Genomic DNA, 24,126 nt, shown 5'->3' on the forward strand with positions numbered 1-24,126 from the left:
GGCGGGCGGGGGGGGCGGCGCGCGCTGTGCGCGCTGTGCGGCTGTTGCTCACACCCGCCGCGAAGTCCGTCCCGAATAAATATCTATTGCTCAGGCCTCCGAGTTGCGTTTTTGTGGGTCATGTTTTAGTCGTGATTGAGCTTCGCTTTCAGCAGTCCGGGGAAGTCCAGGTCGCCGCGCCCTGGCCCTGAGTCACTGTGCCGGAGGCGCCGGCGCTGCGCAGCTCCCTGCGCACACAACGTACASCGCTCCGTGCGCACCGCACATACAGGGCTCCCTACACACGCACATACATACCGGGCTCCCTACACAACCACATACATACAGGGCTCCATAGGTACAGCACGTGTACATACGTGTAGGTAGGTACATACATACATGTATGTAGGCACATACCTACATACATAGGTACATACGTGGCYCCGTACACACAGCACATTCACGGCTCCGTACGGACACACCTGGCTTCCCACAGYGTCAGCCTCACTTCTCCTCACTTTCCTTCTGCTTTCTCCGCACGCCCACCCAATCCTGCCCTGGGGGCACATTCCCCAAGCTTCACAGTCCCTCCTCCTCAGGCCTACATTGGCAGTCCGTATAAATCACCCCGAACCATCCTTTTTCCCCAGCACTTCCCTCAGGGCCCGGCTACCTTCCCTTCCTCACTCCAGCCCACACAGGCCTCGGGCAGAGGCCCCTGCTCCAAGCCGGGAGGTTCCCGCTCCCAACCAGGCATCACCGCCCGTTTCTGACCCTTCAGCCACTGCCGCCCACTTGGCTGAATAACTGTCACCACTCGGACTGACAACACACGTGAGACTGCACGGCTGACACCTCAAAACGGGGTGTTCTGCTGCTGGCTCCGGGAGGAGAGCGGGAAAATAGTTCTATATCTATGTGTGCAAATATCAGTGTGATATTAAAAGAAAAAACGCCGTTGTGTAATGGTCAAACTTCTTCAACATTCACTTTCTCTTGGGCCTTACAAAACAGGMCACTATCTTTAATCCCTTTTCACAGAACAGCAGAGGGACTTGGGAAGAAATWAAATTGTTTCCTGCAGCTAAACCATCAGTAAAACCCAGATTTCTTTGCTCTCGTCAAACAAATCTGCCCTATTTCTGTAACGTTTTGTTATCACGCTGTGTCAGTACCTTCTCATGTGCCTGCCTTTAGCTTCTGTGCACTTTTCCCTTCTCCGCTCTGCATCCGATGGGTTTTCACTCTTCTGACCGGCCATCTGTAGAGACTTTCTATTTTGCTCCTCAGGATCACGCTCAGATTTAGCACCTAGGTCACACTCACGGTGGAAACGTGGCCCCGTTTCTTCACCACGGGATGAAGTAGGGCCGGCTGCTCCCTGGAGGTGGCCTAGACCGATCGCACTGAGGGCGAAGGTGGAACCTGCTCCATCCATAAACACCTTGAAGAAACCGGCTGCTGGACTGTAACATGGAAGACCCTTCTGAAGCTTAATCACTGTTTGGGTGACCTCAACTGGACAACAAATGGCTTGTCCTCCTAGGTGAAGTCAGAAGCATCTGTTTCAACAATGAAAAGCACAAAATCCTCGTTAAACCCCTGTAAGAGCAATTTCAATCGGGTAAATAGCATTTTTTTCCCCATAGCATTGAAGATTTTAATGGAAGCTTTTGAAAAAGGCATTCAGATTGACACGGATTCCTGGACTAAATCCTCAACTCGGCATAAATAATAGTCATGATTTATATAATTAAAATATAGCGTGTTATTGGTGGCTATTAGGCAAACATAACTGTAGGAGTCAGTATGAGCTCTGCTGCTCTGAGACCTGCATTGAGCAACTGTCAGCTACTCAGAACAGCATACATCTACATTATCAAATTCCTGTAAATGAGGAAAATCTGGAGCTGTCATGGAGAATCTGTGAATCTCTCAGACTCAGAACAGATTTCCCAGTATTTTTTTTTTTTCATATGTTCTGATATTTGATAGCTAGATGAAATTGCCCTTAAGGGACTGAAAGATCCACCTATGTTGGCATAAGTGGCTCACTTAGCACATGCCCAAGCCCCAAGAGCTGTGCTGGGTGCCACTTMCACAGAAATCAGGCAGGTGGAGTAGCTTTTCCTTCACTATTTTGTATCTGGTAACACGAGAACTGGCAAAATAAATCTGTAGATAAGTCACTTTTCACACACTTTCCAACAGATTTGCTCTATCAAGATAAGCCTTTTCTCCTGGATAACAAGCTGTGTCGGATTGCTCCAGAGTAACTCTAGCTGCTGGAGACCCATCAGCTTCATGTGACCTCTGGCTMTGTGGCCTGATTCCCCAAGGGATTTGTTGCCCACTCGCTAGCTTCTGGGGGCAAGCAACCCAAATATCACCTTCTTTTGGGCTTTGTGTGTGAATTTTTGTTTTTTTCCCTCTTTAAAACTACATATGAGGCATTATTGCTAAAAATGACCGGCTGATTGCATTTGAGAAAAAGGATGATCTGTGTTTGCAGATGGATTCATTTGTGCAGGTTGTGGAAAAATTCAATTGATCCATCAGTGTCATTTTCTACTAGAACCAAAGCTTAGTCTTTAGAGTAGCTACAAAGTCCTGCAATCAACAACTCACAAAATACATATTTCCTAAAAATAATCTCACTGAGCATTGTTAGCCAAACAGGCCTAGATCACTTGATGGATACTCACAGCAGGACACAGGCCAGTGGTTCAATTAATCCAGTAGCTGATTAAGGAAGTCATAAACATTAATATTAAAAGGCTAGCCAGGGCATAATAAAGAGAAATAACCCTTGGTTCACTGATGATAAGGAAGGTCTTTCAGGAAGAAAAGTGCTCCTTTCCTCCACTCCTGTCACGTAGAGATCAGTTTTCTGAAAAGATATTTTTATTCCCAAGCAAAAAAAAAAACTCTCAAAGTTTCTATGCAATTTATACAATTGAAACACAAAAAAACTTAACAAATTAAAAAAAAAAGCAAATAAATAAAAAACAATATAGAGCACATCTGGCTGGTACTCAGCATTTAAACATTTATTTTAAAAGCACATAGAGAGGTAATTTGTTTTTGAAGCAATCCTCTATTAGTGTTTATCTATTTTAAAATTTCATGATAGATGTACTTTCTATATGAAAAAGATAATTTGAGGTCACTAAAGAGCTTATTAGGCAAGGCTTCCTGCTATATATTCTTTTCTATTACCTATTTGCTTCATTATAGTGATTTTAAAAAGATGCTGAACTTACTAGGTACTTAGGATTTTAAAAAATGCATAAAGAATTTTGTCTATAAAGACAAAATAAGGTAAGACTTTCTTTTTCTTTTACTTGCATTTTATTTTTATAATAAATATGTAGAAGGTTTTTCAACTAAGGAACAGAGCCCCAAGGAGTTTTGAGAATGAACAGAAGCAAAACCCTTAAGTTGAAGAGAGCAGAGAATTCTACTCTCTGAAACTCAACCTTCCAAAACCCCAGCTTCTGAGAACATCTGAAACTTCCCTGAACAGTAAAATAAAGATCTTTGGGTAGTAAAAGCTGCAGTTTCAGGTCATATAACCMTAAACAAAATTGAGGGTGATCGAGTCTGTGACATGATGGACTTTTGAACTTGATGCCGTCATGTGGCCATTGCCTTTTTCCACAGAGCAGCGCAAGATGAACTACATCGAGTGCCAAATCAGGCACAGGTCACGTCGTGTGCGACTCGGCTCCTCCTGAGGGATCTGCCCCGGGACACGCACGCTCCGTCTCCAGCACCTCCTCCCTAACACCGAGGGGCTGGTGGAAAAGCCCGGTGCAGTGCAATAGGTTTGTTCGATTAAATCCAGGGGCATCTTTGTCAGGCCTAGGACTACTTCTGCACTTTCAATTTCCAGCAGGAAAAGATTTCAAATGCGCTCTCAGCTCTTGGGGGCAGAACACAGATGTTCTGCCGACAAAAGCCAGTGCTCCGTAATCTTAGCGCTCAGGCAGACTTCTTCACGGGCAGGATCCTGGAACTCCAGCTGTTATTTGAGGCTGCTGCCCGGCTGTTGCCCATTAATCAGCGTCTGGCAGTGAAAAAGCCAGATCCTAAGAATCTTTATTACCTTTGGCCTTTACACAAGCAGCCAGGAGGATGCTGAGGATACGGGGCTGGTGCCAGACGGGATCTTCAACCTCGTGGAGAYCACGACCCGCGTTCCTCTCAGCGCCATCGCCCACAGGCCCAGCCTACAGGCCCAACTGTACCATGTTCTGCACGGACACGGGCCCTTAGCTCCCTGTTATCCGCCCCATGTGCGGCAGGCCGACGAGCCCGTGCCTGCCCGGCAGAGATAGAGCAAGACAGGGGYGCCAGGCTGGTGTTTGGGAAGGATAATGTGCACACGCTTCTCYAGACTTGTGTGGTTGGGGCAGGGGAGGAAGGAGCAGGGGGTGGAGGAAAAGGAAAAAAGGAGGATATGAACTAGAATCAACTTCAGCCCTTCTTCCCATCTCTTTTTCTGGCCTGTATTTGGAGATATTAATATACATAAAACCTTAGACAACTAAATTCTTTTTTACTGACCTAGAAAAGAGGAAAAWTTTCAAGAATATTACATTTCACTTAAAATTAAATGCTTAAGACATTCAATTAAGGAGCCTAAACTACTTTTCTACTTTGCTAAATGTCCTCAAAAAATTGATGCATTTACTCATCTCAGTGCCCTTCCTCAGCACTGTCATTGAGCACTCCCCCTTCCTTCCCAAGGGAGGTAAGGAAGCCTCCTTTCGAAACCAGTATTTTTCTTACCTGTCTTAGGATGAACTTTCAGTTCTGCCATGCTCAGGCTGGGCTTTGGGATACCACAAATCTGCCTATCACCCCAGGGATGAAACTGTGGTTAAGCTCCCACATTTTACCCATATGGAAACTGAAGGCTCAGTGTCCCTCTTAAGGGTTAGATATATATGTGGGTATTGCATGAGGATTTAAGCTCCAGAAAAAAGAACTGAAGGAGTTTTCAGAGGATTCCTTAGTCTCTGCGCAGCTCTAGGCATAAGTTCTCACTACATCTGATGGGGAAACAGTTCCTCCTCTGTTGAGTGACTGGTGTTAGATTTTGAATACACAGATTGAATGTGCAAACCCACACTAGGCAGCAACAAGTAAACTAGAGTTACCGCTGCTGGTGGGCACTGTACTTACCAGAGTGCATACTGGTAGGGCTAGCACGGAAGAGGGGCCCGGCTTCCTTCTCTTGGGTTAAACCAGACTTTTCTCAGATTCAATATTAGCTTTTCCCCCATGCCACAGGGAAGCAGAGGAGGGGTTTGCTCATATAAAAGAGTCGGGGTCTGATGATGTAGTTTACATCYTTGCTGAAAAGCCAAAGCAAAAACATCACAAGCGTTGTTAAACCACCGTAGCCATTCCAGCTAGCCCAGGTGTGGATCGGACTTGCCTGCATGTGGACATGGAGGTGAGAGTGTCCGTGAAGGAGCCCRTCCACACATTCAGCGACTGGTGTAGCTCTGTTGTAGTCAATTACTCCTAGAGAAAACAACTTCATTCTGGCACATAAACCCGAGCCCCTGCTCAGTCAGTGCACGCACAGAGGCAGCAGTGCTGTACAGTGCCCATACACCAGGCTGCCTCCCGACCTGCCAGCTCCAGGCTGGAGCAGACACCGCGTTCCTGCAGCACTGGGAAAATCACTCCAGTGATTTTTCACATCTGCTTCAGGCCAACTGGCAACACTGGCCGCCTCTTAAAGATGCAGTGAGSAAATAACCCAAGGAATAGGCAGGAGGGCTGCCCAAGGCCTGCATTACGCAGGGTGTATCGCAGCTCACTCCCTCTGCTCTCTCCTCTTACTTAGTACATTAGAGTAAAAGCTTTTCTAGGTATTTCTAGCCTCATGATTGACTGCTTGTGTTTGTCATATGAGTAGTTAGCACGTCCCTCTGCATTAGCCAGAAYGACTATTTTTAGTAGGCAAGAAAGCAGCAGGGAGGTAGCGATTTCAGCTGAGCACGCTACAGCCTTCTGCTGTTCATAGATAGAAGCTCTTTTTGGCACTTTCATTAGAACCACTTAGTTAACAAATGCCATGTGATTTCCTCCCCAGAAGCTCCTACACCAACAGGTAATTCCCCACAGAATATGCTGAAGTGCTATTTCACTCTGGGGAGTGGGGACAGAAGAGCCCACCTTGCAGTCACTTGTGGCAGCTCTGCCATGCACTACCAGCAGATTTTAAGAGATCCCGGATGGAAAGCAGCTTGCAAGAAAAAAACAGCTTGCTAAGTTGCACTGAAAATCAGCAATAAGGAAGAGAACAGGTACAGTAATGTAGGTATAACTTGAAGATGAATTACAATTTAGTTTGGCCAGAGCATGAGCTGGTGCAGAGTAACACTTGCCGTTTTGCAGAAGCTGGTGGCAGTGCCTTATTCCTCTCTTTTCACCTTCCCTCTCCTTCAGCTTTTCTTTCTGGGCCAAAATCTCATCACTTGTAAACAACTCAAACACATCCCTGAGGACCTCCTAGATGAGAGCACTGGCAGAGCCCTGCTCCACAGGCCAGACTTTGCTTTCCAGCCTAAGGAAGCTCCACATACAGGAGCACAGCTTGTGCTCCTGCTGTGGCCCACAGCAGCATAGGGCAGAATATCGCCTTTAGCTTGGGTGTTTGTGTTACCAGCTCCATTTAGGGCTTCCATTCATACACTAGAGGTGTCTTAGCTGACAGTCACCTCCAGAGCAYGTTTTGACAGCCCCCTTGAGCATCTTTTTCCGCTCTCCTTTATAGAAATGCCTTCACAGTATTTGCAAACTGTTTTTCTTGTCTTTCCTGAAGACAAGTGCTACAGTAAGAATCGCGAAGTTGCTGCTTGCTGCTGTGCTGCTGTTTTTTACCTTTCCTTTTTTTTTTTTTTCTCCTTTCCAGGGCTACTGCCTTTAATTATGGTGTTCAGAAATCTACCAGTGATTCAAAGACAAAGATTCAGTTTTGAGGAGTTAAGCTAGCAGAGAAGAGAAAAAAAAATTATTTTCATATCTAAATTGAATGAAGCTTCTTTGGCAAGAAACATTCCCTGGCCCCTTTCCACGGAGCTCCCTTGCAGCGCTCTCCCTAGAGTCCCCCTAGATTCTGAGCAGTCCATTTGCAAAACTAATAATGCTATTAAAGAAATTATTACTTATTTGCCTGGTGAATATTCTACACAAGTCAAATGACTAGTAGAGTTCAGTGAGTATCTTAGCAAACTCCAACACAGCCCTGACAGTGCTAGGAATTATTTTATGATTTTGTAGCTGTTTAGCAATGTAGAAAGAACCCGTAATTTCACCACTATCTGTAGCATACYGCTGCCAAGAGACACAACAAACCAGTCAGAAGCAGCTGAAGCCTAAAGACCACAGCTAGGAACATTTAACTGCTGCATTCCTTCCCCAGCGTCAACAGTTCTCCAGGAACAGCCTGAAGCATCCGCACATTCTTAGGCTGAATTCTTGCAGTMGGGCCCACGTAGCTTTTGTTGGCATTAGCTCTTCCCATGCTGAGGGAAGAGCTCATCACACTAGTCTTATTCTCCCACTTACTCTCAAAGAAATCAGTTTCAGTAAAGAGCTGGCTGTGAAAAGATGCTTTCTGAAATACTTTTTGGACAGTGCTGCAGAAGTTCCAGATCAATAATCCAATACACAGTTTGGATGATGAGCAGCATGTAGGTCTTGCAGCTATGTGGGTAATGGCTTCTTTAGAATCAAAAAGTTTGCTGGAGAAAGAGCTAGGATGCAATCATGTAATTAAACACTTCCTAAGAYTGAAAATGCTTTCTTTTCATTCATTTAGATATTCAGCAGCAGCATTTCTGTTCTGTATCAGCTTTCCCTAGAAGGACTTCAAATCCAGAATGATTTGAGAAAGGCAATCCAAACTTGATGGTCCACAAAACCATCTAGTAAAAGCACAGGTTRGTGATAAGAGTGCTTCATCTGTCTTTTACCACCCAGCCCAAGCCCAGTATTTGCACAGATTTCCTTTCCTCCTACTGCAGCTAACAGCACTTACTGATCCTCTCTGCTTGTGGGAGCAGCGACTGAGGAAGTGCAAGCCATTTTGCAAGGGGAATTTTATTCAAAGTTCAAGCAACATTGCAACATAGGCTGGGAAACAATCAGTTATTTTCTCTGGAGTTTTTCCCACCCTCCATTTATAACACACTAAGCACGGAGTTGTTTYCAGTTGCCTAGCACACAACCTCCTGGCTCCCAAAATAACAGGCCAAAGGCCACAGGTAAAACACAGCAACTGGTACGCAGAACGTTATCACTTTTAATATAATTGTCCTTTATTTATTTATTTTCTCCTTTGGAGAGGGAAAAGAGATATACTGCCAAACCCATCTTGCTTTAGCTCTAAAACGTGACTCAAAGACACCCTCAGAGGCTACACATTCAGCATTCCTCTCCTAAATTACCAGGTTGCTCAAGAGTTTATGATTCTACGCAAAGTACATGAAAACTTTTTCTAACATTGGAACGTTTGAAGTTCACCTGACTCGCACTGCATTAAGGTCTTGGGACATATTTCAAAGCTGTATAACTGTACAACTCCAGGGTAGGCAGCGCACTCGGAATTACCTGAATTTCTAAAACACCTTTCTGGTAGGACATTTCACAGGAGAGAACGGAAATCCCACAGGACAATCAGTAACTGKGCAAGCAGCAACAAATGAGCACACACACCTAGGAGAAGCTGCAAAGCCCCACAGAAGTCCCAAAGTTACCTTTGCTCTTCCTGGTTGTAAGCGGGGTTTTGCACTGCCTGCTGATGCCTCGTGGCGCTGCAGCGGGCAGAGGGGAGCTCCCTGCAGCCGACGCGGAGCTCGCAGGGCCGCCCTGCTGCACTTCCCTCGCTGCTTACACCATGGGATACACGTTCRCTGGGTTTTTAACAGCAAAAATGGTTAAGCAATCTGCGAAAGCAATTTATAGCAGATAAGAGAGTCGCAGACACACTGCATGCACTACACGGTGCACTTCTTCCTCAGCTGTAGAACAGAAACTGGGGGGAAAAGCCACTCAAACTCACATTATGCAGGCATACTTCCATGGTCACACTATCAACACAAGGATAGCAAGCCATGTTCTCAAATGCAAAATAAAATAAAACATTTGCCATCTTTTAAATATTTTATTTTAGTACTTTTAAATATGTTTTCATACAACAAAGATATAAAACAATATATTAATTCAATCTGAGTTTAGAATCAAAACAATATTTACTTATTTACAGTACTTGCTTTATACTTCACTGGCCTAACTTTCAGCCATTACATAATACTATTTTATTTTCTGTGGGGAAAAAAAATGAAGCAACTGTTCAGTGTGAAAAGTCATGTTTCTACACCCCTATTAAGTTACATACTGTGTACAATACAGCTTGTGATTTCTCATATTTGACACATTTCTCACGTAAGAAAACTGAGAGACACCAGAACTGAGTTACAGTTAAGTCTTAAGTTAAGTCTGCCTACGCAGTCACTTGGCTAACAGGTCAGGTTACTGTGCTCCACATTTGACACCTTGAGGTCTTACACACCTATCACAAAACTGGCTTTGAAGATGTGCACGTCTAAGTTACGTACATTATATTCACTGCATTTAAGATACAAACAGAAAATACTGCAGGAAAACGCTATATGCGAAGTTCAGTGTTCACAATGTTACAGGGTTTGAAGGGTTGTAAGGGATTGGGGTGTTTTTTTTGTCAAAATGATGAGCARGACACCTCTAGGTTCACTCCAAAGGACTTCCCCCCAACCCCAGAACTACTTTTTCAGTTGCAATAGTAACATCACCGAATAGGCATCAGAAGCAGTAATCTATAGGGATCACCAGCAGCCTACTAATTAATTCCCAATTCAAGAAGTCTTATACTTGCACCTAATTCACAGTGTCTGCTAGCTCAGAAGTGGGACTTTTGTCAAATAACGCCCCCCCCACAAGATTACGATAGTTTTATAGTTACAGATATTGCTAAATTATTTGAAACCAAAATCATCCTTCAAGGATTCCAACAGGCTCTCCCCTCTCTTCAGTGGAAACTACTTGCACAGAATGAAATACTATTTATCATAGTCATTACTGGTTATTCTTCTGATGTTACACTCTAAGTCCACAAAACCCACATTTGGGATATCTGRTATTTCTCCAGATAGATATTTAACGATTTGGTGCTTGCAAACTTCAGCAAACATTAAAAAGTCCATAAAAAGCTAAAGAGCTAAACAGAAACAAGTGTAACACTGATGTGTGTAAGCACTGCTAAAAATAATAATAAAAGAAGAGAAACACCAACTGTTGCAAGATTCTTGTGTTAATCTTGGGAGTTCTGTCTTTCCCTCAGATACTCCTTCTGCCACTGTAAGAGACACCACACAGAGCTAGTCGTACAGAGGGAAAAAAAGGATACAGAAACTTGTWGTGTTATCTCTGCTGAAGGACTAATACTGCCAAATACCATTTTATTTGATGTTGGCATCTGATTTTTTTCTCCAATTAACCTCACTGATTTCTACTTCTTAATACAACTGTCAAGGTTTTTGTTGCACTTCATTTTGAYGCATTTTTCTTAAAGCTATTTTTATTTTTGAAGGGGGGGGGGGGCAGTGCTCAGAACACATTTTGGCAGTAAGCATCAGGAACTGCCCTGGAACACACCTTCTTTTATGACAGATATAAATCAGGGTAAACTGAAAAGGAAATGGCATTATATATTCTTATTACAGCATCAGTACACCATGCAGAGCATTCACCTGCACCAATCCTAATGGCTTGGCTTAACAGGGAGCCCTCGCTGAAGTTAGTAATTAGCGATTTGCTTAAGCATATAGTTTGCTTCATCACAAGCAGTAAACTTACAGGATCCACGCACCTACCGCCTATGTGTGCATGTCCACACACCTACTCCAAGCAGGAGCAGAACTGAGAGCAATAAAGAACAGCTGAGGACAATAAAGAACAGCTGAGGACTACCGCAAAGTTCCAAAAATTACTAGATTTGCCAAATTACCAAGAAAAAGCAAATAAAGCATGACCTTCTCTTTTGTATCCCCAGAGTTATTCAGAGTCAGACTTTTCCACTTGGGACAGGAATGAAGGAAGAGGGATGGAGCACAGGCAAATTCAGTGTCACCTCCAAGGCCAACCATCACCCTGCTGCCTTCGCTCAGAAGGGCTCAGCAGCAGCAGAGAGGCAGCAAAACCCTTTTATAGTCCTGACTCTTTAAAAAGGAGGCACAGATTTTAAGCCTGTCAGTCACTTGAGGCTTGTTTCTATCTAACAGTAAAGCTTAAACTACCAGCTTTCGGGACTGACGCGTGCTATTTTGCAAGAGAAATCAAATTTTGTCTTATAACAATTTCAAGGTTTCCACTTGTGTGCTTCCAGACAGACAAAATTAACTTCTAACACTGAAGACGACAATTCCCTGACAATATTTTAACCCAAACCAGTTCTCTCAAAACCAACGTTGTTTCAGCATTATCTTGAATACAGATATAGAGCCTCAAGGGAATCAGCACAAAAGGAACACACTTCTTTTACAAAACACTGATGGGCAATGCTGACTTATCACACTGATTTCCTTAAAAGAATTTGAGAAAACAAATCCAGAGAGAAGCTTTAAGTTTCAAAGTATTTCAACTTAAAAAACTAGTATTGAAATGATACCTTTACTTCATGTAAACATTATTACACTGGGCTATATTTTAAAACTGTGCTGTGTGACTAAGTTTCAAAATAACTTTTCAATGCAGACATAGGTGTGTCAGTTGACATGGTTCTTTTCAGAATCAACAGCTTTGCAAGTTCAACTGCATACCYTTCTCCTGCTTTAACTCGAACACAGCCCTGCACATCGTGAAAACAGAGGGTTTACGAGTATAAAACAGCACTCCTAGCTGTGCACGCATCGCAAAGGCAAATATAAATTAGTAAATAAAACTCTTCTATCAAGTCTCAAGAGGAATGTTCAAAATGCCTTTCCTAAATCAGAAAGGTAAGGACAGAAAAATGAGCAAGTCTTTCACAACATATTTGCTTTCTTGTTGCTGTTAAATACAAGCATATTCCCCCGTTGGGATGGCAGGAGCCGTTAGGGTGCGGTGCATTGAACAGTACATTATTATACTTGCAATTTTGCTAAAAATAGGAATGTTACAAATACAAAAGTCTGCAGAACAGTACAATGTGTGTGTGCTCAATGCACTTGGTACAGAGAATACTCTAAGATGCACAATTCCTCTGTGAAACAGGAGTTAAATTAAGTTACAAAAGTAACATATTATGAAGAGAGGAAGACTGCAAAGTTATTATTTCTAGTACAAACCAGATTTATAAAAGGAGCACAGAAGTAGACCACAGTGGGTTACAAACCTTCAAATACAAAACTGTCTGGCAAGATTCCACCAAAGGGATTGTTTTTCATGCAAATATATGTACATTATAGTCATAAGCTGGTCTGCACCAAGCTAGGCAGGTTTTATACAGCTTTCCCAAGCTGACTTGCACTGCCTTCCACACATACCACCTCTTCTGAAACTGCAGTAATTAATTAAAAGGGCTGCACACTTTTAGCGAGCTGCAACCTTTACCTGTCTGGATAAAGCCCCTCACCATAAACTAGAACAAACCTCTTCCACCAATGGCACTATTTTCTTCTTAGAAACCACTGCATGAGAAGTCACCAGCGGTGCGACCCCTGCTTACACACTGCAGCCTCAGAGCGATTTTTGTAACTCAAACTGCTTTACAGCACTTTATCTTTCAGTGTCGTAAATGAACAACTTAATTTAAAAACTAGTCTGTTTTCATACTTGCTCTAGGAACAACAGTGTACATGTATCCAAATATATCGTGTTCATATATCTAGAGATACTCACCAAATTGTTGACACCAGAGTGATTAAACCTACTTTAAAACAAAGAGATCAATATGAGGGCTATCTCCAGAACTCACTATTACACTTTTCTTGAGATACTACATGCATTTTTCCCATTCATTTACATGAAGATAACTTATGTTTTTCCAGTGTTAAAGAGCTGCTCATAAAATGCATGCATATGTCTGGATATAAAGCAATTAAAACCACACGAAGAAAGTTACTTTGTGGCTTTAAAAGCACTAAAGCTAACTTGACTTTCAGTAGATGCAGTATTTATTTCCAACTCAGTTATTGAAAGGTAAAGGGAAGACTGGCAAGTACTAGAACAACTGTATAAACAACTGGCAGACTGGACTCAACAAGTTCTCTTAAAAACAACCAACCAACCCACAGAACACATCAGCACTACGCACCAACAAGGCAGACTCATTTTTGGCATCCTGTACGCAGACCACTTATATTCTCAGCTATGCTTTAAGACTTGCTACTTAACAGCTGAGGGACCCTTTCAGCAAGGAGCACCTGCTCCCCTCTTTATGACACAACACTCCTCCATCTTTAAGTATACACTTCATTTCAGTTCAAAAATTAAACTGTTTATAACTTCTAAAAGAAAGTCAATGTAAAGTATTAAGTCGGTGTATGAAAAGGACATGTCAGATAACGGAGAACATTTGGACATATAAAGGATAGGTTATGGTCAGTACAAGCACATATTTGAGGTTGAAGTTACTTAAACATTCACATGAAACTTCATAACGGTAACAGCCTTCTGATTCATACTCATGATTCAGTGATTGCCTTGACCCATCCCTGCCTTGCTTTCCGCTTAGGCAAAACCAAACCCCGTCCCTGTGATGTATGGGTAGCCCATTCTATGACCAAGAAGCACAAAAAATGAGACACGAGGGAGGAGACCACAGAGTGATACATGTTATTTTATATCCCCCCAGCTAGCCTTGTAGGGTCTTAGCCATAATTCTTCATAAAAAGTCTGAATTAACCCATGAGCTCTTCAGCCAATCAATCTTTTCATTATTGTAGGTTTTGAAAAGGGCCAGCAATACTCATTGGGAACAGTACCATTCACATTGCATTCAAAAAATGAAAACATAGGAAACCAGATCCTTGCTCTCCTACTCTGTTGATACGCTCTGGTATTAGCCAAGGTATGATAATACAGGAAGAGTCTTGTAGTGATGTAAAAGGCAATGAAGACATCTATTGAATAATGTTCATGTGCAGCCAAAATGAAGAAGATTCCAAAGAGATTCAGGACCCAGGACAAAGTATGCAAGAAGTTCCAGCTCCTTGGTGTATCTAAGAGAAAAAAAAAAAGTGACCGAGCCGCCCCCAAAAAACAAGTTATTACTTGTTTTCCATTCCTAGCCAACAAAAGTTTACAGACAGGTTTTTAATCCACAAATACGTAGAAGTTAACACCTTCACCTGCAAAGCCTGTTTGTATCTACTGGTCCAATAAATTCAATCACAACATGCACAAGCTTTAAGTGTCAATCACTTCATCACTTAGTTTATAAATAGAGCTGTTATTCATTTCTGGGTCAACAGAGTGTCCTAAAATGATTTAAGGACATGCAAACCTGAATTCCTTGTCCAACACAATTCTGCTAATGAAAATCATGCTTTATGTAGTATGAAGGAGGAAAAAAAAAGTGGCACAGAGCATTTGTGATTCTGCCACTATATTCATTCTACCATAGTTGAACCCAAACTAAGTATCTTAGCTTGCTATATAACACATCAAATGGCACTTCATAATTTCAGAAGAGCATTACTGTGTGATATCATCTCATTCTTTTTGAGGTCTGTTATTCTGACAGTACAGACTACACTAAACGAACACCTAGCTTGAGGATCTTGTCTGATCCAGGTCACTTACATTTAAGTAACACTTACACATTTAGGCAAGCACAAGCAGCATCTTCCCCAATATTCTCCCCTTAGCAAACTAGAACGTCTTCCCAAATTTCTTGGCTCCTGTGTTTTTTAAATGTGCTCTATTTTATCCTTCCACTAACCCACACGGTGCTGTTCCTTTCCTGTCTGGAACAGGCCAGTCAGGAATTTGAGAAAGAGCATAGCAGTGTGAATGTATCGCTCCTAGCTTTAGAGCTGCAGCCCGTGCCTTTGGTGGGTGCRAGCAGTACATGCTCCCAATGCATGAGGATATTTAAGAGCTGATGCTCTGTACTTACACTCCGTGACAAAGAAGTTGAGCATGGTCAGGACAACAGTATGGCCACTGAACATATAGTCTCCACACGTGTGTACTCCAGTCAGGGTCATTCCGAAGCCACTCCATATTGCAAAAGCCCGCTGGAGTTTTGCCCAAACGTTGCCATACAGCTAAAAAACAATGAAAGACAATGGCATTCTTGTTTTGGTTGTTTTATTTTATTTATTTTAAAYACAATCTCCTTAGAATTAGACCATGGGTAATTAAACATTAGCTTTCTAACAGTATGCAGATCTATTATCATTTATCTTTTTTTTGCTTTTATTAAAATACAGGTCAGCATATATTTGATTTTTCTGAGGCACAGCAAATCAGATTAGTAACTATAATTGCATCTCTGATGAATCCTGGAATTAAAAGCAAGTACTTTATTGCCAGTGATTTACATACTGAATTTGCCACCAGCTTCCTGGAATGTATTCTGCCTCCTAATGCATCATTGTCAGGCTCACAATATTAAGCCAAAACATGTATCAATTACAAGTTAGGATAAAAATATGAAATCTAGTGTTCTAGATGGAGACCTTCTCAGATGGAGGGCAGYCTTGCAATCATCGAGACAAAGATGCAATTACTCCACAGGCAACAGTTTCTCATTAAATCAGTGCCTTAGGTTCACATTTCTTGGATGTATTCCCTCCAGTTTATGTTGTGAAATATCCTGCATGTCCCCTTTTACCTTCATTAAATAACTGCTTCTCTCCAAAGTGAAAAATGCCTCCAAGATCCTAAAGAAGGCACACTTGCATATCAGGAATTGAGGGGGTGGGGAGATACTGATTTTATAAACATACAGCTAACACAACGATCATGAGAACCTTAACCATAGATTAAAGTTAAATATAGGAAACAATTTTAAAGCACTTTTGTTTTTTACCTTTCCAGTACACTGCAGGTGCTGGCCTGGCACAGAGAGCGAGGTAACAAACATTGTAATGCAACGCAGCAAGAATACTGTCCCCATGAGGCTGCACAGTCTCCGTAGAAGTATAGATCTGGGAAAAGTACAGGGGAACTCGCAGCAAGAATCTTAACATATTGTACTATTACATGAATAAAGTCATAAAAACAGCTCCCCCTCGCAGCTCGCTCAGTAGTGTTCCCCAAGCTTCGTCACAAGTTGGTTTATTTTTAATTGGTACTATAAAGGTACAGCTCCATACTACAGGTAAGACCACATAGGCTCATTGCCACGAGAAGGGATGGTCCCATTCCTCTAAGACTACCTTTGTACTAGCTTTGACACTCATATGTTCTTTTAATGAATGATAAAACTTGATAATTTAGAAAACAATAATTGCAAACACACACACACCAAGACCTTCTCCCTTGAGTGTCAGCAAGCTGCTGGGTTGCCCCAGTCATCCTGTAGTATTTCWCTCTTGTACAGTTCCCTTATACACAAAATTGTTACGTACTACTTACATCCTTGCTAATGCACTTTAATTGGGGCGTATTGGAGGTCTATCAGCTTTTACAGTTGAAAGGAAAGTCTTCAAGAGACATAAACTCTAGTTACAGTCCGTTCTCTGAACGAGGGAACCAGTTACTTGAACTGTGCATGTGGACCATACCTGTGCTTGTGAAGGAGAAGAACCAACAGCCAAATGTAGCACAGAATTACACCGCACACCTCCGTCATGGCAAAAGCCCAGGGTATCCTCGGGACGCTAAAACAATGATGAACAAAGAAAATTAGCTCACAGAATGAAAGCCTCTTTTCCCTTTATAGTCTCAGTATCTAAAATGCAGGTGTGTAATTTTGTAAGCTCTAACTACRGAACTACTTTGCATTACTCTGAAAACAGTTTAAATTACAAAAGCAGGTAAAGCAAAAACTCTGATAGCTTGATCTACTTGCACATGATTTCTATTCATTTTAAATTGCTTTATCTTTTTCTAATGATGTGTTTTCAGCACATATGAAATTCACCAAGTCAAATAAAATCTCTGGAGTTTCTAATACTTCACGTGTGTGAATTTCTACCAAGATGTGATCCTTCACCATTCAGTTTCCAGTGAGCTTTTCCATCCTGACACATTAACTTGCATCATGTCTATTGTGCTGCACTTGCATGAATGCCATGTCTACACAGCTAGCAAAATTTTGCAAAGTTTAAACCAATAAATATATCTTATGAAATAGGACTGCACAGAAAGCACAAGGGCAGTACTAGGAAAGAGAATTACTCTCAAAATTAGATTTCAGTGACAATCACTGAACGCAAACCTTGTAGCCTCGCTTGTCAAAATAATTAGCATCTTCTCAAACACACGCAGCACTAGTAACAGTTTCCACCCTGCACGGCCACCAAAGCACAGACGGGCAGGGCGCTGCTCCAGCGCGAGCTCTGCACTAATCCCTGCTTTCCAGGCTGCTGCTTTCCGGCCTCATCCATCCTCCCGGCCACTGAATGAGCTTCAGTGCCCGGAAAGGGAGTCCAGCAGCGCCCTAACTCCCAGGCTCCCTCCTCCACACTCCACTGCTCCGTGCAGTCAGTCCTTGCCAAGCCATACCTACATTTGTAGTGTGTTTTGAACACTTATTCAAAAGATCAGCCCTGCAGGTTTCACTAAAACAGTTAAGGAAAATAGAGAATATTGGCAGGAATAAGGAGACCACAATAYTAAACTATTAAACAGTTAATCTTATCATCTTAAGCTCTCTAGGTATTAAACCCTCTATGCTAACCAAAACACCTCAATATCCTCCAAGAACCTAGACWGCAATTTCTTCAGAAGATGCTCTTCCTCCCTTGCTAATTTCCAAAGTGAATAAGCAACTTYGAATAGGTCAAATGAGAATGAAGCTTGGTTTAATCCCAAAAGTTCATTTTCAGATTTTATCAGTAGGACTGTGCAAAGGCACGGTCCTCTTTTCTTCCTTTATTTTAACTTTTCTCAGACAAGAGTAACTGGTTTCAAAAAATAAAATGGTGTTTGCTTAAACATCTCACAAAAATCTAATTCCTAGTTCTGCATTAATAAAAGTCTACAAAATACATATAAGAATCAGATTTTTTAAAAGCTAATCTTTTGGCGTCGCAAGCATTGTACAAAACTCTCAAGAAAAGTAAAAGCTCCTAAACTCACTGAGAAAAGAAAAAAGACTTAGCAGCAGTTAGTAAGCAACCACCTCTTGCTTATTAACACTGCATGTTCAAGGTCTTAAGCAGGTTCCCCACAAAAAAATTAGATACTCGAATGAAGGATGGAGGAATTTATTTACTATACTGCAGTATTACTTATTGCTAGTAGTTAACAAAAGCTAATATAAATTGGGTAGAATAGCTCACTTTTCCCCTGCTAAAGCTCTCTAACTGAACCATATTCAAATCTTAACAGCAGGGTATAATATATTCAAGTTATTATTTGGCAGAAGTATCTTCAAGAGCACACAAAGCTTTTTAACAAAAAAAACAGATGACAATCTATGCTTTAGCCATAGATTTAGCCACTTTTATTGGTTTAAGTTTCTTACCTGTCTAGAAATATGTCTGGCAGAGGTGGATATGTTTGCATGTCTGGTACTCTCTCGTGTACTATAACCATAACAAAGGAGGTGAAGCCAAACACGATGAAGACATACACACAACTCAAAACCGTCTTCCAGTACTCTGGGTCCAGCCTTCGCGTGCAGTGCTTGTTCTTCCCATTAGTGTATTGGTACTGATCACCGTTTGAGTCATTAATTGGTCCATCATAGTCCCGAGGAACCTCACCATTACAAAACCAATCTGAACCTTGAAGGGAGCCGACATTAGCACACACGGGGCTAAGGTGACTATCACTGCTGTAACCCAGCTCTTCTAGGACATCAATATGTTGTTTTTGCAGTTTGCGTATGGACAACATGAGCCTTTTAATATCTCCCAGGACTTTGATTTCCAAAGGAGGGGATCGTAAGTCATATTCGGTGAGTGTCAGTAACGTAATTCCATCCAGCCTGTGTCTATTGCACAAAATATCCACGTATTCACAGAAACCTTCTTCTTTCAGCCACTTGGCCACATTCTTGGTAGTCCAACGTCGAATGCAAAGCTGACTGTTGCCTGCCATTGTCCTTCTGCGTAGCCAAGAAAACAGACCTGCATATTTTGGAGAAAGACAAGACCCACATGTTTAGTAAAGATTACTTAAAGAGCAGCATACCTTGTGCACTTCTAGATGCTTAATTAGCCAAGGAACTTTCACACAGGGGCCAGCTTTAAAAAAGAAATAAAAATAATAATGTAAATCRGAAAAAAAACCCAAGACTTAATTCATCTAATTCATATCTAAGTAGAAATAAAAATTTAAAGTGCCCCAGAAAATTATTTCCTAGGTATTTCTAGTTTTAGTCATTTTAAACTTTAATCATACTAGACAATAAAAAAAGTTTTTCTTTATGCTCAAGCATTGTCTTTTCCTACTATTGGCAATTCCTAAAATAAGCAAGAAGAGATARCCAGAAACATATAGAAAAAACAGAATAAGACTAAAATAGTATACTACAGGTCCGAAACATTGCACTGTTTCAAAAATATATCTTGAAGCTTTATGGCTTGAATCCCCTGGCAAACTTAAGGTAAGATACCTACAATAATTGAGTGCATGTTAACGATGAAGTCGTCATATTTCAATTTATGTTTTCTTTAAGGGAATTAAAGATAGAAGTTTCTTATACTGAAATCATTTAAGATACTCACTTTTTAAACGACATTACTGGAAACAGAGCATTAGTTCTAATTCCAAACCTATCTGCAATGTGATAATAGATACCATAAAAGCCCCAAAAGGGGAGAAAAAGGTAGGCAAAGGAGTGTATTCTCTATAAAGTAATTTTCTCAGTCAACTGTTTACTTGACTCTTGCAACAACTCTCTCTACTTGGATCACACTTATTATAAAAAGAAATTATGGCTGATCATTACTTACAAATTCAATGTTATGGCTGGCCTGTTTGGTACTATCTCTTATTTCATCTTAAGTTACAAAGTTTTATTGAAAGTTAAAAACAAAACCCCATCAAACCAAAACAACCATGCACCCTTGAGTCAGCCACCCACACTTGGGGCTTTAAATACATGGAAATACAGATGAAGAGCAATAAGGACAGAGTTGAGCTGCAGTATTACACACAGAGCTACCGCGTGACCTCTGCAAGCCTCCTAGAAGCAGTGAGCTTAGAGACCACCACAAATTCACTCAACTCATGGATTTGTCTTCTAACCAAAGCCACTTCTCAGGATCAAGGCAGGAAATTCTCCTTAATCTGCGAGAATTCTGCATATGTGTCACAAGTCAAGAATCCTAACACCCACCTAAGTATTTATCTAACATTCCAAGAATAAAACACGTCTCCTATACTACATGCAGTAAAAGAGACCTTTTAGCACAGAGTAAGCACAGCCCAAAACGTCAAAGGTCATTCATGGATGGGCTGGATCTGTGAGAAAGTCCACATCACTTAGGATGCACCTGATACGACCCACTCCTATTTTTAAAATGCTGTCAAAGAAAAGCGAGTTGAGCAATTGAAAGAAAGTGCTCAACAAAAGTAGCAAGCTCTTGTACAACACACAAATGCGAACCATTCCACACAGCTCACACTGAGTTTCATCTTTACWGTAACAGTTAAGTTTGGGTCTTACGACAGTGCAATTTCTTTAAACTCGGAAGCCACATTCTCCTTCAGATTAGTCACTTAGAGCCACCTTAGTAGTTTACACAGTGAAATCCACTCTTCCTGAAAAACACATTTTCCTAATGTTGCAATCCTCTGGAACACAACATAGAGATCTAGCAAATGTTCATTTGTGAAGCTTAAGAAAACTGCCAGCTTTCAGRCCAGGAGCAGGAATATTCTATACCCAGAATAATCTTGCCTTTTAGCAATTTCTTCACCTCGGTATTTGAACTTGGATTTCAATACAGATTTACGCTTTTATCATTACCAGTCTGCAATACAGGACCAACCAAAGAAACAGAAGAGACCAAGTCACCTGAATAACAGTATTTGTCTTTTAACAGAAAATAACAGTGAAAACTACCTTTTTGCCTCCTAAATTCCTGGCTTTATCTCTGAAATCAAATAATAGAACATACGGAGAGCACGGAGCAAGCAGAAACTTAGGTGCCAGAGGGCAGAAGATATTTTTTTGCCAACATCAGCAATGCCTGCAGCCAGTTACAGCTTTCCCGTGGTATTAAATTTAGTTGGTTCATCAGTCGTGCCTATCATGTGCTCCATTTCCCTTTTTCCTTTCCCAGACTTTCTATTAGCAGCACAAACACAACTGAGAAAACCTGTGTGAGCGCTGGCACGTATGCAGGCATATAAAGAAATGTGACATTATAAGCCATGCATATTTCTAGATTTTGGCTAGGGCATTTTAAAAGACAAGGTGCCCGCCAGAGGCACAGTATGCTCCAGCTGTGAATTCAGTACATTTCCTGAATGCTTATTTAAGTATGGAAAATTCAYCTCTCTCAAAATGATTATCCATATTTTTTATCATGTTTTCCACTGCTGAATAGTGTCAGTCAGCCCTGAAGCAGCTCCATGTTTGCTACCTCCCCTGTACCCAGACGGTGTCAATATACCGAGCTAAAAACGGGGAAAGCTGGGCTGAGAGGCTGTTACACCAGAATCAAAGCTAGGGTTTAAATGAACCTCTAGTTCCACCTGAAGCACAGCACAGAACTCCAACTGAATCAGTTCACCCCAGATGTGCATGCAAAATCCCACCAGCATCACGACTGCCCCACGACCCAGCCACACGTGCTGCGGAGGCAAAGCCTGTAAGCTCTGTTTTCTGACCCGCTTCATGAATCCTTTTCCTAATAGCTTTAAAACTTGCCATCCTTGAGCGGAATTTTAGGAAGGACAACGAAGAACTACCAGATCTCAAGGGGTTTAGCCTACATTTCTGCACAGAAGGTTTCAAGACGAAGCACTGACAAACCTTTCCTGTGTCAGCTGCCCTAAGAGCAAAACACCACACATACCCTTCAGGTGGAAAGTTTTCCTGTACAAAGTCTGCTGCTTGCAGTGCTGACACGATCCGGGTTTGAGTACTTGCCTTTCATGCATAAAAAGCCACCAACCATCAAGCATGCTGAGTCAATCCGCAGCAGGAATGTCCGTGTCACGCTCCCGTGTAGAAATGTTGTGCGGGGAGGACACGCAGCACTGCCTCCTTATGCACAGAGAGGCTCAGCCTCTCCTCAACTGGCACAAGAGGCTGTCACTTGCTCCCCAACTCCTCAAGTTCTTCAGCGCTTATTTAAGCAAACAGAGTCAAAGGTTTCACTGCAATGCACTAATGCAGTGATCTAATCCAGTGATCTMCATGCCATTATAGACATCTATCTTGTAAGGTATCTTGTAAACAAAAGGAAAAAGACTTTAATAAATAATGTAACTTTTGAAGTTATTTTTMAAAACAATAGCTACTCCTGGACATATGACTGATGAAACACAGCACAGAAGCCACAGAGATTGAAAAATTATGGAAATGTCTTCCTGAAGCAAGCTTGCAATAACTTCCAATACAGAAACAGTACCATAGAAATCGCATCCTGTTTTTCYCAGGGACTTTGCAATCAGAGCTATTTCATAAGACATTTTTAGTAAATGACATTATCAATAGTATTTTAATTGTACTCAAAGGTCTTGGTACTGTATCCAAAGGCAAGATAAGAAACACATTTAGCTTACTCTAGGTTTTAAATTTTTAAACCATAAAGGAATAGGTATTTTTTCTGACATGACTTTGTAAGGTGCTGCACTGTGAAAAATAAAGTTTATGCTTAAAATTCCCAGATTTGCTCCACACGCTTAGAAGAATCTTTTTGTTGGAAACCAAAACTGGCAGCAGGCATTACAGAAAATCCCCACAGTTAAACACACTTGCCTTAAGAGCCACTGAAGCGCAGTTGCGTCTTGCAGCAAGCTGAATAGCTCCTGAAGTGCTGCACATCATGGGAGCAAACAGGTTCCACCCCGGGAGTGACTGCTCCCAGCTGCTCCCCTCGACCCTAACAGGGAGGCAACAACACACTTCTCACCCTGCCACCACAACTCAAGGGGCACAAGGGACCTTTAAACAAGCAAACATGAACTTCTCCACTCGAGTTATCTTAGAACACAGCTCAAGAGTACTTCATTACTATTTGTACAAAACCTTGAGCATTTCATGTGCCAGAAACAGTCAAATACCATTTTTCCCCTCCTCCAGCACCAAGAAATACTATATCCACCTGGTAACAGATTAATTGCTGTTGCCTATCCAACGTACACCAGAAAAGCAACGTGGGTTCTCTTCTCTCTTGTTCCTCCTCCTTTTGTTCCCCTCACCCCTTCACCTTAAGATGAAAACATTGGGGAGACATGAAAGAATTCATATAATTAATATGATTGTTATGTACTTATATATAATTAACATCACCACTAGAGCAATATCAGAAGTGAAACAGTTTCTTCTTCCTCTCTACAGCCTCTTACAGCCTGCTTCTTCGCCCACTGAAAATCTAGACACCTTCACTTTTGACACATTAAATAAAGGCTATCGTTTTAAAGAAAATATATGATTATCATTAAACATTTGCAAAGCAATACGGCTTGTGCATGTTGAGCAGCTTTGTGGCCCACAATACTAAGCTCTGTACAGAGAAAAGTGACCGTGTAGGGCTGGAAAGACTGCAAGTTCCAGGCCAAACTGTGTTTTAAATGGTATATCAGGGAGAAAAACGCCAGAAAGATGACGTTAGGCAGCAAGCAAGATAACCCAGAGGTGCGGCTGCTCAGGGGCCCCTCGGGGAGAAGGCGCTGAAGAAGGAGCCGCCGGGGGGCCGCTCACCTCCGGTACGCGGCAAGCGGCACCCGCCGGCGCAGAGGGGCCCCGCGCGGCCCGGCCGGGCCCCGGAGCACCGCGGAGCGCCCCGCGGGGCCGGCGCAGCCTCG

At 41.9% G+C, this 24,126-nt stretch overlaps 1 protein-coding gene across 1 annotated transcript; it reads right to left on the minus strand.

The window, feature by feature from the left end:
• Positions 1-9,451: 9,451 nt before the first annotated feature.
• SAMD8 (sterile alpha motif domain containing 8) lies at positions 9,452-19,264 on the minus strand. Its single transcript, XM_026044419.1, has 5 exons — positions 18,662-19,264; positions 16,755-16,850; positions 16,058-16,175; positions 15,140-15,290; positions 9,452-14,240 (listed from the first exon to the last, which is right to left on the minus strand). Exons 1-5 carry the CDS (start codon positions 19,237-19,239, stop codon positions 13,936-13,938), a joined length of 1,248 nt encoding a protein of 415 aa, XP_025900204.1. The 5' UTR covers positions 19,240-19,264; the 3' UTR covers positions 9,452-13,935.
• Between the last annotated feature and the right edge of the window lie 4,862 nt (positions 19,265-24,126).

Source organism: Nothoprocta perdicaria, unplaced genomic scaffold, assembly GCF_003342845.1.
Source record: "Nothoprocta perdicaria isolate Ctin4 unplaced genomic scaffold, notPer1 scaffold_105, whole genome shotgun sequence".
Classification (NCBI taxonomy): domain Eukaryota; kingdom Metazoa; phylum Chordata; class Aves; order Tinamiformes; family Tinamidae; genus Nothoprocta; species Nothoprocta perdicaria.